We start from the raw sequence: 16091 nt of genomic DNA, 5'->3' as shown, positions 1-16091 counted from the left end.
AAAAGGACACGGAATCGACAAAATAAAGTCCATTCGTAATTCGAAACATATTTCGGGTTTTTTTTAACTCACCTTTTGTATCTGCCACGACGCGACTCCTCTTCGACAGCGTGCAAATTGAGGAATGGCGTCAGTGAGCGACTTTGAGGACAGCCGACGGGCGCTTTCCTTCCCGGGGCGTCGGCAACATCCTTCGAACGATCAGCTCATCCGCAGAAGCCTGACGGCGAAGAGGGAAAAGACGGCGCTTCCGATCCGTGCGGGCGGAGTCAAGCCGACAAAGGCGCTCCGTAGCCAGCCGACTGAATGGAGGCAAAAAAGGCGGACCGACGCACTCGATTCCCCGACGCTGCGTCATTACCGCGTTTTTTTTTATACACAATATTGGAGAGCGCCATTTTCCCCTCGGGAAACCAACAATTGAAGCCAAATTCAAATCTCAAGGTGCCACCCTATTCGAAATGAGGAACCATTGCCATAACAATCACGAGCACCCAATTCCCGAGTTGTCACAGTTGAAATCACTCTCCCGAAAAACGGAATTGGCCCACTCGCGTTCACAGAGCTTGATTGCTCCGTTTGTCGTGGCCAAAAGACAGAGGGGAGCGCAATTTTAGCAGAATTTTTTATTTGAAAAACATGCAACACTTGTTATTTTTAAAAAGTGCAATGTGTTCAGATTGCTCGAGCGCATACACCGAGGTCGGATAAAATAGTTCCAAAAATACTCCGTTTCATTCCACCTCAGATTTTAAAATGGCGGAGAGAAAAAAAAACAACTAATCACGTGCAGGTTGGGCTAAAATGCGATTCGTGTGAAACTGGAATGGGTAAAAGTACTTACAAGCCAATAAATACAAAAATACATAGCATCTTTGTACAGGTGGTCGTTCCAGGCCATGAAGAGAAAAAATAATAATAAACAGCCTTCATGGCCAAAAATTCTATCTCCATGTACAAAAAAAAAAAAAAAAAAAGTCTCGCTTCCAAAGCGCATCTAGAGGCGGCAGCATGTGCCAAAAGTCTTCTTGGCATTTGTGGCCAAAAGGTCCACCGGAGACGTTTTGGGTTTCACTTTCACCTTCTTCACTTCTCTTCAAAGGGAACGAAAGGAGAGCGGCACAAAGTCAGCACGGCGAACGAACCACGTTCCCAAAGCCCCCCCCCCCCTCCCCAAACCCACCTGGCCAGATGGAGCACCGCCTCCACCACGTTGGTCCCTTCTTTGGCGCTGGTTTCGCAGAACAACGCGCCGTACGCCTGCAACGCATCAACGGTGAGGCTGAACGAGTCATCAAAATGTGTTTCCGCGGGGCCGTTGGATGAAAAGGTCAAAAGCTGACCCTCGCCCGCTTTTACAGCAGTTACACCCGCGCTGCAAGAAGAAGAGATACCGACGCTCGTTCCTACCGACTGCTGTCAGGCTGCTGAATAATAATAATAATTAAATGTGAAAGACAATTGGAAATAGCACTGCGATTGATCCATTTTGTATTTATATTGCACTTCATTGAACGGGGTTTGTTGGGTTTTTTTCCTTCTTTCTACCTACATTCTCGCTGCTGGAGGCTGTAAATTTCCCCAGTGTGGGACAAATGAAGGAGATCTTAAAACGTCTTAAACACCTTGACGGTCAACCGATACGTCGCTCGACGATGGCTCGTTTGCTCAAAATGCAAAGAAACTAACGGTCCCAAATCAAAATGCAATCGCAGAAACAAAGAAAAGAAAAAGTGCAGCGCTTTCATCGTTCAGCCCTCCCGCACAAATTCAAGCAGAAATCCTGGTGCCGCCGCACCCGCACGCGTAGAGCCCACCCGGGAACGCGTTAAGGTCGAAAAATGCGCACGGCGGACATGCAAACTCGAGACACTCGGGCACGCGTGGACACAAACCGAGGCGCGCCGCCTTAACACGCAAGCGACGGGCAAACTTTGGCCGGCATCTTCCCTTTTGCGCCGGATGAAAAGGGGCGGGAAACGTTGGCCTAGCGCATGCACAAACCGAGAGAAAGAGCAAAGGGAGCGCCGCTCGGGCCTACTCAACCGACCGTGGCCAACTTCTCTCCGTGCAAAGTGCTGACGCAGCGTCTGGCCGGCGTCTGGCCTCTCATGTCCACCTTGTTGCCGATGATGCAAATGGGAACCGTGTCCTCGGTGGCGTCCTGGATGGGGAGCACGAGACGCGAGCGGCTTTGATCGGGCGCCGTCCGGGCGCGGCGCGACGCGGCGGCTTACCTGGATCTGATCCAGCCAGTCTCGGATGTTGAGGAAGCTGCTCTCCGAAGTCACGTCGTACAAGAGCAGAACGCCGTGAGCTTTGCGGAAATAAGAGCGGGCGATACTGCGGAACCTGCGGCCAGAGAAACAAAAAAAAAAGGGGGCCCAGCCTTAACCGCCGGACAAATCCACAAGCGCTTTCCCTCAACCGAGTCCAGATACTGGATACGTTTGCACTCGTTCAATGACTTCATTTTTCTTTTAGCTCCCTCCAGTGGCAAGCAGAGGCATCGCAGAAATAGGCGCGTCACAGGATTGGATTTTTTTTTTTTGGGGAAGCCGATACTCGTTACAGGCTTTCGAGTACCAACGAGCGGGATGGCTCCTCGCAGAGCTACGCATGGTACAGATCCGGGCGAGCGACCGCGGCACCTTTCCTGTCCGGCCGTGTCCCAGATCTGCAGGTTGGTCTTCTGGCCGTCCACGAGCATCTTCTTGATCTGGAAATCCACCCCTGACGGCAGAGAAAAAGACACGGGCGTCACCTCCGACGTAGCCGACGGCTCCCGGTCGCGGAGGGTGACGCACCCAACGTGGTCTGGATGTCGGCTTTGAACTGGTTGAGCGCCAGCCGCAGGAGGAAGCTGGACTTGCCCGCGCCGGCGTCTCCGGCCAAGACAAGGCGGTACATGGGCAAGGCGTCGTCCACGTGGGCCGCCTCCGGCTCCGCCGTCTGAGTACCGCCCCCCCAGAGAGAGAGAGAGAGAGAGAGAGAGAGAAAAAAAAAATCTTTTAAATCTTCCCTTATTTTTGCAACTTCCAGCGCTTTTCTCTAAAGATGTGATTTGACTGCCCAGCCCCAAAATGTACTCTCTTACACACACACAAAAACCAATTTCACTCTTAATGAACAACTTTTCATTTATTCTCACGGCACTGTGGAAAGTTCACAACACATTGTTTCCTATCCCTTGATTATTGCCGACTCGAATGACATTCTTCTTCATTATTCTTCACAAATGAAGGTTTGTGGTATTTTTGCTCAGAATTCGGAGACTTATCCGGCACAAAGCTTCGCGGTCGGTCGGACTTCTCATCACCGGCGAACGTAAAATGCTCCGTCCATGCGCTCAGAGCAGCGCGCTTTGTTTTTAGCTTGGGATACGCGGCTGCTTATGAAAAGCGACGTGATGTGACAACGAGGACCCGATGAGTTTGTGGACTCCCTTCAGTATGTCAAAGGCACTCGACTAGGACATCTACCGTTGACCCGTCCTTTTCTTTCCTTTTGATTCTAGTTTTCGTAACTCGTCGCCATGTTCGTTTCAATGTACTGAGCTCTTGTTGAAAGTATGAAGACTAGTCGCTCGTGCGACATTCCGAGCTATTCGGCGGCCAACCTTTTTTCCTCGAGGGTTGTCCGCTTTGACTGCCATCTGGTGGTCAACTAACAGAATGCAATGGTCACCACAAGCGGTGCGCTTTGGAGTCCACTGAAGTGCGGGTAGAATTGTATTTTATGTGTGTGTGTGTGTGTGAGGGGGGCGGCGGGAGGGGGGGGGGGGGGGGGGGGTTCGCACTCGAGACTTTGACTGCCTGCCGCCCGTTGCGTGCCGCCGAGTCGGCGAACGAGTTGCCTGGCTGCGAAGCGGCTTCAAGCCTTGGCCAGTTTGCGCCTCGTGAACGTGCGTCGGTGGGCGGGGCTTACCTCTTTGGCAAAGGCGGACAACTGCCTTCGCATGGACGACGCGTTGGAACTTCCCAAGCTCTGCGCCAAGGACAGCCCTGCCTCAGACTTGGTGTCCAGCAACTGCCGGGCGAAGACAAAGGCAAGTCCAATCATGCCGACCGGAACAGTTTGCCCCCCCCCCCCCACTGACCTCGCCGTCGGAGTGGGCGCAAGAGTAGCTGCGGTGGACGGTCTCGGTGGAGCCTCGGCCGTCATCCGTGTCCAAGTCCATGTCTGTGTCCAGGTCGCTGACCCAGCTCTCGCTGGCGTCCGTGGGCAGCGAGACGCCGCTGTCCAGGTATTTGTCGGCCCACGAGGACACGTCGGACATGCTGGAGCTGCCGGCAAAGACGAGCGGACGACTGCCGAGGTCATTCCAAACATCGCAAATAGGGTGGCGATTGCCGCCGCGTTTTAGACGGAAGAGAAGGTTCCGTGGCAACAAATGCTCTTTGAAAATAAAACCCGCTGAGGCTGAAGAGCTGAATCAAATGGGACAATGTTGCATTTCTCCCCCCAACTTGACTCGTGAGACTTCCCCTCCACATTTCCCCCGCGTCATTTGCCGCCATTCAACTGGCGATTCCCTCCCGCGAAAGGCGAAGCTCGGAGCCGACCTGTTGTGCTTGAGGGTGCTCTGCCTGACGGGCTTGGTTCTGCGAGCGGGCGCTTCATTCTTGGCGGGGACCTGCAAGCAAAGCGGGGGTCAGCGGGGGCCTGCGCCCGAGCGACGGAAGGCGCCGGCGCAAAAGTAGCCCGGGCGGCGCTCGCCTTGCGCTTGACTTCTGACGCCAACGCCGAGCGCAAGCCGTCGTTGCTGTCGCACAGCTGCTTGTTCAAGTCCCTGCGGGGAAACATTGGGGCTCAGTTGGGGGCATGCATACATCTCACATCTGCGTTCATAACAAAATCGAGGGAAATTCCTTCCAAAAGTAAAAGCCAGCCCCCCCCCCCTTCCAAAAAGGTCAATGTGCTCTCGACACTCGTATTTCTAACAAGGTCTCTTTTGTTGTCGTTTTTCTCCCCCCTCGATGAGGTGGGGGTGGGGGGAGCGGAGCGGCACCGAGGCGTCGCGAGAAAGGACCTTACTGTAGAATCTGGACTTGGCTGGAGTAAGACTCGTACTCGATCACCATCTTCTTCAGCTGGTTGGTTTCTCTGCGGCCACAAAGCAAAACGCCACGCGTGACCACGACGGACAGACGCGCAGCCGCTCGGGCGGCGGCGCCGCTCACCGTTCGCGCTGAGCCCGCTCGTCGGCGTACATGTCCTTCAGCTTGTCCAGCTCCGAGCGCAGCGCGCCCACGTCGCTCCGGGCCTCCAGCAGAGCCGAGCGCAGCTGCTCGTTCTCCTGACGAGAGACCGGACCGGACCGGAGGTGAGCGCTGCCCGCCTCCCGCCGCCGCCGCCGCTCGCTCAAGTGCCTCACCTGGGAAAGTTGGCCCACGTGTCGGCTCACGTCCAGCTGCTCCTCCTTGGATCGGGCCGACCGAGACTCTGCTTGACTCTAAGCCGGAAAAAAAAAAAGACTTCATCCTTCACTTGAGCCAGAACCAAACAGTCCTACGACCAGAAAGCCTCGAGAGAAAGCCGAGTGCAAAAGGACGAGCGCAAAGTCCGCCCTTACAACAGCCGAGTTGGACTTTCTGAATGAAGAGGAGCCACTTGGACGGAAGGCGCCGGCGTCTTTTTGCGAGAGAGCAACTGACAGCCTTCAAAGCACGCGCTCCAAACGGCCTCCTTCCCACGCAATCGAGTGTCTCAAAGCCCAGAACGAAAAGGGTCCTTTGCTTTTCTTTGCAGCCAACACGACCGTGGAAGGTGCCTGGCTCTGTCCCAGAACCCGTTTTTCTGGACGCCGCATGCCGCCATGCGAGAGGGAAAGCGGACGAGCTCAAGAAAGACATCCGGGAGCTCGTCGTCGACCGGCTCGCTCAAAATGCCGACGCGGGCCTCCGCCTCGGTTGGCGCGCGCAGGCACGTTTCTCCAGCTTGGAGCTTCGTTCCGACGCCGATGACGACGCCCCCTCGCCTCCGCTCTCAACCGGCTCGCCGCGCTCGGAATTTTGGGCGTGTGAAAAGCGACGCAGCCGGAAATCGACTTGGACTTTTGCTCTGGCGGAATGCACGTCTTTTGCTTTTACTTTTGACTCCAAGCACAAGTCGTGCTTTTGGCCCCTCGGTGTGGCTAAATTGTGGCTCGCCCTTTGAATGGGACCCGAAAAGCGAGGCGGCGCTCCCGCCCGCCCGCCCGCCCGCCTACCTGCAGGAGTCGGTCCACGGTGGCCTGCAGGTTGGCAATCTGGTCTTCGTGCTTGCGCTGCAGGTTCCACAGGACCTCTTCCATTTTCTTGCGCTCCTTCGGACACAAAAGCCAAAACGGTCAGAGAAAGCGCAAGTGCCGCGCCGGTGTCTTGGCTCGGCCGCGCGGCGCCCGCGGCAGCCGCTGAGCATTCGCACATGGAGAGGAAATAAGGCGTCGAGGACGGTGCGCTCGGGCGCCGCGCGTTGGCGCTCCCGTCCGGAATTGCCGTGGACGTTCGTCCGTTGGAACCGGACCGTTGACCCTCGGCGACGCCTCTACTGGCGGAGTCCGCGCGACAGCCCGCCACAGACACTGGCTGGGGTACAATGGCCGTCATTTTTGCGCAACAGTTTGTTTTTTTTTTTTAGCGGCGCTCAAGTCGCTGAACGCAGCGGCCGCCGCCGACGGGATGAGCTCAAATTGGCAGCGCGGCAAAACATTTTCAGTGAACGGTTGCTCAAGTACCAGAGCGGTTATGAGGTATGGCGCCGCTTTGTTGGGAATCCGAGTCGGATCTACGATGAGAGTCCCGATGCCGCCGCGCGCGGGCCGAGCCTTTTGCCGGTGGCGCGTGTGGCCTCACCTCCGCCCTGGCGCTGCGCTCGGCGCCCGCAAGTTGCTTCTGAACGTCGTCCTCGAATTGGGCCAGCCGGCTGCCGCTCATGTCTCCCGCTCTGCTCGCACACAAACACGGTGCAAGGCAGACAGTTTTTGAAGACGCAGGCGAACAGCAGGTGGGGGGGCGGAGCGGAGAACAGGTAGAGCGGCCCTACTTCCTCGAGCGAGGAATGCGACTTGGCCTCGCCGGCAAAACAACCGAGGAGACTCTTGAAGAAAAACCTAAAAATAGTCTCTTCCTGGTGCTGGCAAAAGTGGCCTCTCATTGCGAGATGCTTTGAATAAGCGCACCATGAAGCAAGTTTTGGGATCAGGAAATGAATAAGCGGGATCCCCCCCCTCGGCATTTCCTTTGACAAACGCCAACGACCAAGCCGATGGAGCGACAACACGATTGGAAATTCAATGGAGAATCTCGTGTACATTCCCCCCTCAAACGGAACCCAACGTCCGCACGCCATTTCATCGCTCACCCGTTTAGGCAAACAACGTTGCCGTCTCGTCTGGAGGCCACGGACCGCGTGGTGCAAAAGTCTGCCATGGGAAAGTCGAGATGGCGGCAGGAAACCAAAGGGGTCGCGACCGAGCGCTAACGACCAAGTGCTTTCGGAGATCGTCGTCGTTGGGGGGGGCACAACTTGATGCACCTCCGCTCAACCGGACCGGTCCGGGTTCCAGCGGCAATTCTGATGGGGAGTTGACTGAAGGCCCGTGAGCATGTCGGTCTGACAGCACGGAGGCGCGGGGTTCGATTCCCGTCCCCCCCCCGGCCTTCCCGTGTGGCGTTTGCATGTTCTCCCGGTGCCCGCCTGGCTTTTCTCCAGGTACTCAGGTTTCCGCCTGAGTACCTGCCTCGCCCGCCGCCCAAAAGACAGCCGGCAACGACGCCCGTGACCCTTGCGAGGAGAACGCGGCTCCGATCGGTGACGGGCAGCCATTTGAGACTTTTCTGAACGTGAAAGTTGTCGAGACGAGTCGCCTCACCGCCTTAAAGTGGCCTCCGGCCGCTCGCGCCGCAGTCCGCCGTCCAGGCTTTGGCCGACCGGTGAGGAGACGACTTGCTCGTACTGCTGCGGCAAAAGCGGCTTGGCGCACGCCTCCAGCGTCCGGTGAAGATCTGCGAGCCGCTCGCTCAGGCTTGCGCAACAGGGGGGAGAAGGGCAGCCGGATCAGGGTCGCGCAGACGCAAATCTGCGCTCGTCGCCGACGCGTTTGAAAGCGAGAGCTACTTCTCGACGACGCCTATGATCCGTCCCATTTTGATCACGTGAGTGAAGAGAAGAGTCTCTTCACGTGACCCGTCGTCTCACCGTCATCGGACACCCGTTTCACGGCGGAGGGAGTCAAGACGCAAGCCTCGATTTGCATCAATGTCAACCACAAGGCTCCGAGTAGGACACGATGGGAGTAAGGTCAATTATGTGTGCCCGGGTCACACTTGAGGAGGCCTTTATGCGTTTCACCGGACATTTGGGGCCATACCTGATGACGCATTTTCGCTTACGGTTCACGGCGCAGAGTCACGCTTTCATCGTCCAACAGGTGGGACGGAACATGAAATATTCATCCGAGGACTTGAACACGCGAGGACAGTATTTCCCGACCTTGAGCGCGTGGGGGAAAAAAACCCACCCCGCAAACGACACGAGCACGACGCGGTCCCGCTCCTCCTCACCTCGGGGAAAGAACGCGTTCGGCATGGAAGCGGGCGGCAAAGTCCGCCGCCCTTGGCCGCGCCCGCCACACCTGCCGGAACCTGGCCGAGAAGCTGTGCCGTAGTCGACGGAGCCGTCGTCGTCCGCGCCGAACTTGGCGAACGACGTTTGGATCTCGGAGTCGGCCACGTCGAGCTCCCGGCACACCGCCGTAAAGTCGCCCGGCTCGATTTTGCCCGACCGGTTGACGTCACAGGCGCGGAAGAGTTTTCGGAGGTCGCTCGGCGCCAACTTCAGAAAAGTCGAGCGGACGCTCGGCCGGCTTCTTTTTCTCCCATCGTCCAAACACGAACGGACGCACGCTAGCACACGAGGGCGCGAGCCCGCGCGTCTCTTGTAGGTGAGCTCCGAGCGCCCGATTGGCCCGAGGAAGGGATTTAAAAGGACCCGGATGTTACCGCCTGCGGGTCCTTTTCGGGCTGTCTACGTGACGTCACGACGAGAAAGCCCGCGCACGCGCCTCCTCACAACGTCCCGCTTTGTTGCTCATCCGCCACCGCGCCCGATTGTTAAGAAAACCTTTCTTCGTCTCGCAACGGAGAAATTCCCGATTCGCGGCAGCAAAGTTTTGAGAGGAAGAAGTAGAACCACAAAATATAGGAGCTCGAGGAAAGTTGAAGAAACCGTCCGTTTCATCTTTATTTGGAAAATGAAAATATAGTGCCTCTTTATATGCGATAGAAAACTAATCAAGAGAAACAAGAGTGGAATTTTGTTTCCTGTTGATTTCCCAATTTTACACTGGCAGCTGAATTGACAAAATACCACTTTGGGGGTCCCAAAAGGAGTCCCGATTGCCGACAAAGAACGCGATGCTCTTCCGCGAGGCGGCGGGAGGGACGATGAAGTCGCGTTTTCCTCAATCCGAACGCTAAACCGATTGCACGAGTCATCCCGCGAGGGAGTCGAGCTCGTATCACGGTTCTCGCGCCGTACGGAGGTGCTCTGAGCTACAAGTTTCATTCGTTCCATGGCCGCGTTCCATGAAGTTGGCTCACTCTTAACCGAAGGCATCCGTGTGCATACTTTCTGTTTCCTTGAGTGTCCTCAGGAGACGACGTTCCGCGACCGGTGCGTGCCTTTGCGTAGAGCGCCCGGCTCCGGATGCCTTCGCTTGGCCCAGGTCCGGTCTAAAGTGCCGACGCCACTCTCGCTGGCGCCTGGAGATGCGCCTTTCATTCCTGGAGAGTGGCCGCGCCTCCGCTGGGGATAATCCTCCCTTTCCCCGGACCACATTGGAGTCCCAAAGCAAGAAACGCAACGTCTGAGCTCTCGCCCGTCCTCTTGGCTTGACACCTCGCGAAAAGTCCGCTCGCCTCGGAGGGCTTTGCGTCCCTTTCGTTTGGCTTTACACCAGCGAGTCCCTGATCTCGGGGGCCAGTCTGACGCGAGGCCGCGGGGCGGCGGCGGAGACCGACTCGGAGAAGCTCTCGCCGCCGTCCGGCGACGGGCGCCGGGGGCCCCCGCGTTCGGCCGGCAAATTCCCGGGGGGCTCGGCCGCCGACGGGGGCCTCTCGGGCGGCGCGGCGGGGCCCCCGCTCCCCTTGGTGCGCCGGCGGTGCCCGTAGATGACAAAGAGCGCAAAGAGCAGCGGGGAGAAGGCCAGCAGGGCGCACGCGGCCACCAGCTGGCTCCAGTAGGTGTCGGCGGCGAGCCGCGGGGAGCCGAGTTCCCGGCCGCGCACGCAGTAGTTGGCCAGCAGCTGCCGGAAGCCCCCCTCCAGCGACCAGCACTCGTAGGTCTCCCGGCCGCCCGCCCGAGCCACCACCGCCAGGCCCCCCTCCGCGCCGGGGTAATGCGAGCGGCCCGACGCGTCGCTGGAGCGCCACAGCCTCCGCGCCAGCTTGGAGCGCGGCCGGCAAGGCAGCACGCGGAAGGTGTCGGCGGGGATGACGATGCTCTGGCAAGGCCGTGCCCCTGCCCGGAGACATTCCAAACTTTTTCCCGCAATCCATTCGGACCATTCTCATTCGCCGGGAGGGATCGGCGCCTCACTTACGTGCGCGCGCAGACTCGGCGAAGCGCCCGCCGGCCGCCGTCCGGTCGCAAACGGCCCGAGCGTCGCCGTTGTCCACGTCCTGCCGCAGAAAGCTGCAAAAACAAACGGCACTGAAAAAAAAGAGCACTTTGCCGTCGCTCTCCTTCCCGAAACGGCCGAAGGCCGCGTACCGGTTGGGCGGCGCCCGCGCGACCTCGACGCAGCGCCTGCCGTTCCAGGCGCAGTACGGGTCCCTGGAGAGGATGCAGTCCCCGCAGCCGGCGTAATTGCTGCAGTTGGCGAGCGGGACCGAGACCAGTTCGGAGAAAGTGGAGACGTGCAGAAGACCCTGTCGAGGAAAGCGGCAGGGAAAAAAAAAACATGACGATGACAGCCGTGGAAAAGGGCACGCTGGGACCGTGGCAGCGGCCGGTGGCCGAGAGGCTTTACCTTCTCCGCGTCCAGCTGCAGGTGGCGCACGGGCCGCGAGTGACGGAAGAGCAGCAGCTCCTCGATCACGTGCATCTTCTTCTTCACGCTCACGGCTTTGTGGAGTCGCCCGTCATCTACAAAGGAGACGCGAGGCTTCAAATCCAGGCCACTCGGGAAGAGAGCCCGCGATCCTAGGACGCGACGACCTTTCTGACCTGTGCCGACGAAAAGCACGCGGTAGGCCCGGCGCGGCGCCACCGCCGCCGCCACGTGATGGACGGCGATGCGCGTGTAGCGCGCGCGGCGGTTGAGCAGCAGCGGCTGGCCGCGCAGCACCTCGTCCATGAGGAAGTGGTCCTTCACGAAATTCAGCGCCTTGTCCGGCACGTGCAGCGACGAGAGGACGCCTCGTTTGCGGGCCGCGTTGGTGATGCACTGCCAGAGGAGGCGGGCCAACCAATCATCGTGACAAACAAACAAACAAACAAAAAGCTCTCGATTGAGACATCTCGGCTCAAAATAGTTTGGGGAAATGAAAATGCCATGTTTGGATTGTCAATACGTTTCCACGACGGCGGCGGCGGCAATTGATTTGACTTGGAAGAAATGAGACGGCGCGGCCGCTAAGTCGAGTCACTCGAGCGACTCCCAAAGCACGTTGGCAGCCGGCCGCTTTTTGGAGCAAACGTTGCGGCGGCGGCGCGGTTCCCGGCTCGTCCGGCGGGGGGACTCACCGATCCCGGCCGGGGCTCCGGGACGGCTCCGTTGAAAGTGGACCACTGCCGCGTCTCTCGGTTGAGCCGGCGGTATCGGCCGTCGAAGGCTTTCCGCACCTGCTCCATGGTGAAGGAGCACACGGCCGAAGTTCCCGCGCCACCGTTGGACCTGTCGAGCGGCGGCCACAAGCGTACAACCACTCAGCGCTCGCGTTCTCCTTCGGGCGGGTGCGCGTGCCCGCCTTAGCCACCGGGGGGCACTCCAACCCAGAGCCGCTGACCGTGGTCTTTATCGCGCGCACGGGTCGAGACGGGGTTCGGTGACGAGGTCGGTGTCGCGACACGCGGAGGCGTTCCCTGCGTCGCCACGACTTTGGAGAGGGACTCGACGCGCCGGCTCACCACTGAGAGGCAAAGACCCCGTAGAAGACGGTCTCCTTCCAGGCGTGCGGGCCGGGCGTCAGCACAAACATGTCCTGGATGACGTTGAAGGGGAAGCCGTCGCCGGGCAGCGAGCACGACAGTTGCGCCTTGAGGAAGGTGGTCCACTTCTTCTGCAGGACCCGCTCACCCCCCGCGTCTCCCTGCAAGCACGCGCCGGGATGAGCAATGAGAAGGAGGCAGGACTGACAAAAGGCCCCGCGGAAATTATTATGATTATCCCGAGGAGACCCGCCCGGGGGGGGAAAAGCAAAAAGTGGGCCCCGTGGCTTTCGGCCGTGACTCACCCTGCACACGCGAGCGATGCGCGACACCACCGCGTTGTCAAAGAGGTCCAACTCCGTTGCCGCCTCGCTGAAGAAGAAGTAAATCTTATCGTCGTCGCCCGCCGGGTCGTCCCGGGGCAGGCTCTCCGGGATGTAGGCGGAGCCCACGAAGGCCGGATCTGAAAAGGCGCAGAAAGGCGGGTCGGCCGCGGCGCCCGCATCGGCCGGCGCCGGCGCCCTACCTTCAAGCCAGTTGAGGGAGCTTTCCGTTTTGAGGGCGGCTCCTCGGCCGAGACTCTTGGAAATGGCCGGCTCGTTTCCCTGGAAGTCGCCGACCGCGGCGGCGAACAGCTCTCCGTCTGCGGCGCAAGCCAAGCACGCGCGTCTGTGCGGCCGCGAAGGCGGAGGAGGCGGAGGAGGCCGGCCTTACCGGCCATGACGGCTGTGGACCTGAACTCGGGGTCGAAAGGGCAGCGGCCGCGCCCGTCCTCCGCGAGCGCCTCGCCCGAGCCGCTCGCGACGAAGGTGAAGCTGGCCGTGTCCTGGCCAACGCACACGACGGGGGGGGCGGGGGGAGACGCGTTACCGCCAGGCGACCGCCCCTCTTTGCCGCCTCGGGAAGTGAAGACAATTTGCAACGCTGCCATCCGAGCGAGACGCCAAGCTGGCACGCGCAAGGGGCCGGCGGGCCTGATCCGTTTGCGCCCTCCGACGAGGTGGACAGAGGCCCCTCCTTCGCAATTTGTGGCTATCGTAGCGGCGGCGCGAGGGCAGAGCCGCACTTACCACGTAGGCGCAGACGGGGCTGAAGGCGTACGTGCCGCACACGTACAGCCGGGTGCCGTTGAGGCGCAGCAAGATCTTGATGTAGTTGAAGCAATCCGTCTGCAAGGGGGAGAGGCGCGACAACCGGCGTGACTCGATGTCCAGCGAGCCAGCGTCACGTCTGGTCAGGAGGTTTCCAAGGCTTGGCCCCCGCGGGCAAAGTCCTCCCGGACGGCCGTCCGGAGCCGGCGTTTGAATTCGGCCACTCACTTGGAGGTCTTTTCCTTTGAAACTGCACTCGCGTCGCTTCTCGTCCGGCGTTTTCCACGGCAGCTGCAAAGACGGCGCACGCACAACACACGCGGCGGCCGCCACTCAACAAGGGGGGGCTTCGGCAATCGGGCCGCGCCGAGGGCCCGTCATCATCGTCCACACGAATCGTCGTCAGGGCGCCGCATTCAAAACGGTGGCCGTACTCGGCCGCGCTCTCGAGATACGCTCGCTCGCCGGACTGAGCCGACGGCGCCTTTGGGGAATTCGAGGGGGCGGCGGAATTTGAAAGCGGAACTTGCTGTTTTTGGGAGGCCCTCACCTTTCGCCGGCGCTCCCGCGCGCCGATGTCGGCGGGGTCGAGGGCAAAGAGAGCCTCGCGGGCGCCCACGTAGAGCGCGCCGTCCTCTTTGCTGAGCAGGAGCGACGTGACGTTGAAGAGCCCGCCCCCCGAGAACCTTGGGCACCTTCTCTCCTCTGCATCTGCGGAGCGCCAACGCTTGGTCAATTTGAAGACGCACCGAAGATCACGTTTGGTGACGAAAGCAGGAAAAAGGTTTTGGGTCAAAAGGCGGCGCGGCGGGCTGAACTCACCGTAGGAGAAGGCGAGGCGAGGGGTGACGTCGCGCCGGCCAGCGACCCGGCGCAGGGTCACAACCAGCAGAAGCGCGCAGAGCGGCGCGGCGAGGCGGCCCATGGTCAGCGTCCGCACGTCACTCGAGCGCAGGCGGCCGGCGTCCAAAGTTTCCGCTCCGTCGGGGGCGCACCTCACCGCTGCGGTGGGACGGCCCGCGCCTCATCGGCCTCGCGCCGCGTCTCCGCCGGCGCCAAGGCTCCCTCGATGATCTGCGCGGAAAGGAAACGGCAAGATTAAAAAGGGGCGAGTGGCGAGAGATCCGCCCGGGCCCGTTCTCCAATCCGCCGGCGTTCATTGGTAAAGGGGAAAGGTCAAGCGAGCCCACTCAGGAGTTGTGGGACAGAGCGGCTGCCGTCGGGTGCCGCGCCGAGCCCCGCGTGGGCAACGAAGCCCTCAAGAATGACACGCGGCTCAGAGAAAGTCCACCTCGCCGACGGCTCCGTGGCACGCCGACGGCCGCGGATGGTGGCCTCGCGCCGACCAAGCGTCCGACGTCGGCCTCGCCGGCTCAAAAGCGGGCCTGCGTGCCCCCTTGTGGCCGAGGCGTGCGCAAGAAAAGGAGCAGAACAACGGTCGTTGACCTCAAGTTGTCACTGTTCGTTTGCAAACGCTCCGCTTCGTGACACCGTTGGCGTTTTTGTTTTCACGCAGCCTGATACTCACCGGATGAGGGGGGGTCTTCTCCCAAAAGCGGCATCTTGCGGAAACCCCATGCCCGCCAGCATCCCGTTTCAGGTTCGCGGGAACGCGGACGCTTTCGGCCCGCGGCCGCCACGTGACCAAAGCGTTCAAAACGAGAGGCCCGGCGAATGGGATCGCAGATATGAGTGAGCGGCGCGCTGCGATCAAACGCCGGAGCCGAGGCGGACCGGACGCCATTCCATCGGGTCAGGAAATTCAACGCCGGCATCATCCCCGCCTCAATCAAAGGCGAGTTGCGGGACAGCGATCCCGCCGTGTATGTCTTGAGCGGGCGAGAACGCCGACTTTTGGCCAAGCGCACCGCTGAGAAGAGCAAGACCGGTGACGCGCGCGCGCACGCAAGCTAGCTGGCGAGCGCCCCGGCCCGAGAACAAGGCTCCCTCTGACGGCCTAACTCGCCAGATGCGACTCCGCGCGCGCCGACTGAATCCTCCCTTTGACCCGACGGCGTGCGCGGCTGCAGATGGCCCGCGTTTGGCAAGGCTAACGTTGTCAGTCAAGGGAAAGCGAGGCGGCGACGCCTCTCTTAGTCTACTTCTGCAAAGACAAAGATATCATAAACATTCTTGGATCTCTCTCTCTCTCTCTCTGTCTGTCTGTCTGAGAAGGATGACTTGCCGAGAGACAAACAAGCGAATGAGAAACCGCCCTTGTGCCGCCTTGGCAACCGGAACGAATCAATCATCCAAATGGTGTTGAACGTTGACGTCTGCCCGACGCCACTTTTGGCGGAGGCAGCGCGCGTCTATTTCGGGTGGCAAAAGCCCCACGCGGAGCTCGCGGCGCCCCCATTTTGGGACGGCGACGAGAGACGCGTGCTCGGGTGACGACAGGTGCGCATAGCGCGCCTCCCCCTCCCCCGCCTCGCTCGATCTGGGATCTTATCTTGGTGGTCAGCGTCTCCAAAACTTCTTTTTCATCTCCTGCCTTGGTGAGCACTTTGTGGCGCTTTTGAACAATGAAAGGGGCAAAGGAGGACGGAGCGAATGCGAGCCACGCCACGCCACGCCATCATGTCGCTGCTATACAAACGCTCTATTCCATTTAAGAGCAAACACACACGTGCATGCATATGCTCTGGCGTAGCTAGGAATCAAGATTGATCTCATTGCATGAAAGAACAACGACATTTGTAAATTCAGCGGCGCAGCGGCCGCAGCCGCTTTGAATGGAGTCCACTTTGCCCCTAAAAATGAGCGGCAATGCCACTCATCCTTTCCGGCCCTCACAAAAACGCATTGGCGGCCCCGTGTGGGTTTTCTGCGCTTTCCTGCCACCTTCCAAAAACCCACGTGAAT

At 59.8% G+C, this 16091-nt stretch overlaps 2 protein-coding genes across 5 annotated transcripts; both read right to left on the bottom strand.

Moving 5' to 3' along the window:
* Positions 1–611: 611 nt before the first annotated feature.
* LOC127597531 (ras and EF-hand domain-containing protein-like) lies at positions 612–8628 on the bottom strand. Of its 4 annotated transcripts, none has more exons than XM_052060626.1 (15): positions 8547–8628; positions 6837–6927; positions 6212–6307; positions 5378–5455; positions 5184–5299; positions 5038–5106; positions 4720–4792; positions 4566–4636; positions 4100–4286; positions 3928–4029; positions 2808–2952; positions 2652–2733; positions 2238–2352; positions 2051–2164; positions 612–1260 (listed from the first exon to the last, which is right to left on the bottom strand). In XM_052060626.1, the coding sequence occupies exons 2-15, from the start codon at positions 6915–6917 to the stop codon at positions 1087–1089; spliced, it is 1503 nt and encodes a 500-aa protein (XP_051916586.1). In that variant the 5' UTR covers positions 6918–6927; positions 8547–8628; the 3' UTR covers positions 612–1086. The 4 variants fall into 4 exon arrangements, with proteins under 4 accessions (XP_051916586.1, XP_051916587.1, XP_051916588.1 ...); XM_052060627.1 differs by lacking the exon at positions 8547–8628 and adding an exon at positions 7856–8064; XM_052060628.1 differs by lacking the exon at positions 6837–6927 and having other exon boundaries at positions 8547–8591.
* A 1306-nt stretch (positions 8629–9934) lies between these two features.
* On the bottom strand, positions 9935–14275 carry LOC127597401 (semaphorin-4B-like). The gene is made up of 14 exons (XM_052060394.1): positions 14049–14275; positions 13777–13937; positions 13455–13517; positions 13206–13304; positions 12850–12961; positions 12662–12778; positions 12441–12598; positions 12115–12296; positions 11731–11881; positions 11212–11431; positions 11015–11130; positions 10756–10913; positions 10586–10677; positions 9935–10503 (listed from the first exon to the last, which is right to left on the bottom strand). The coding sequence occupies exons 1-14, from the start codon at positions 14149–14151 to the stop codon at positions 9935–9937; spliced, it is 2301 nt and encodes a 766-aa protein (XP_051916354.1). The 5' UTR covers positions 14152–14275.
* Between the last annotated feature and the right edge of the window lie 1816 nt (positions 14276–16091).

The sequence above is a fragment of the Hippocampus zosterae genome, chromosome 3 (assembly GCF_025434085.1).
Source record: "Hippocampus zosterae strain Florida chromosome 3, ASM2543408v3, whole genome shotgun sequence".
Classification (NCBI taxonomy): Eukaryota; Metazoa; Chordata; class Actinopteri; order Syngnathiformes; family Syngnathidae; genus Hippocampus; species Hippocampus zosterae.
The sequence above is the reverse complement of the archived record's forward strand: the minus strand, read 5'-3'. Positions and strand labels throughout refer to the sequence as shown.

What these genes read in the sequence shown, in the direction of transcription:
- LOC127597531 (XM_052060626.1), bottom strand. Translation starts at nt 6,917, where the DNA reads ATGAGCGGCAGCCGGCTGGCCCAATTCGAGGACGACGTTCAGAAGCAA. An exon ending in TGTCCGCCTTTGCCAAAGAG is followed by an intron (nt 2,953 to 3,927) that starts GTAAGCCCCGCC and finishes GGCGGTACTCAG; the next exon opens with ACGGCGGAGCCGGAGGCGGC. An exon ending in CGACATCCAGACCACGTTGG is followed by an intron (nt 2,734 to 2,807) that starts GTGCGTCACCCT and finishes CTCTGCCGTCAG; the next exon opens with GGGTGGATTTCCAGATCAAG.
- LOC127597401 (XM_052060394.1), bottom strand. Translation starts at nt 14,151, where the DNA reads ATGGGCCGCCTCGCCGCGCCGCTCTGCGCGCTTCTGCTGGTTGTGACC. An exon ending in TCGCCTCGCCTTCTCCTACG is followed by an intron (nt 13,938 to 14,048) that starts GTGAGTTCAGCC and finishes GGCGCTCCGCAG; the next exon opens with ATGCAGAGGAGAGAAGGTGC. An exon ending in GTCCACAGCCGTCATGGCCG is followed by an intron (nt 12,779 to 12,849) that starts GTAAGGCCGGCC and finishes CTTGCGCCGCAG; the next exon opens with ACGGAGAGCTGTTCGCCGCC.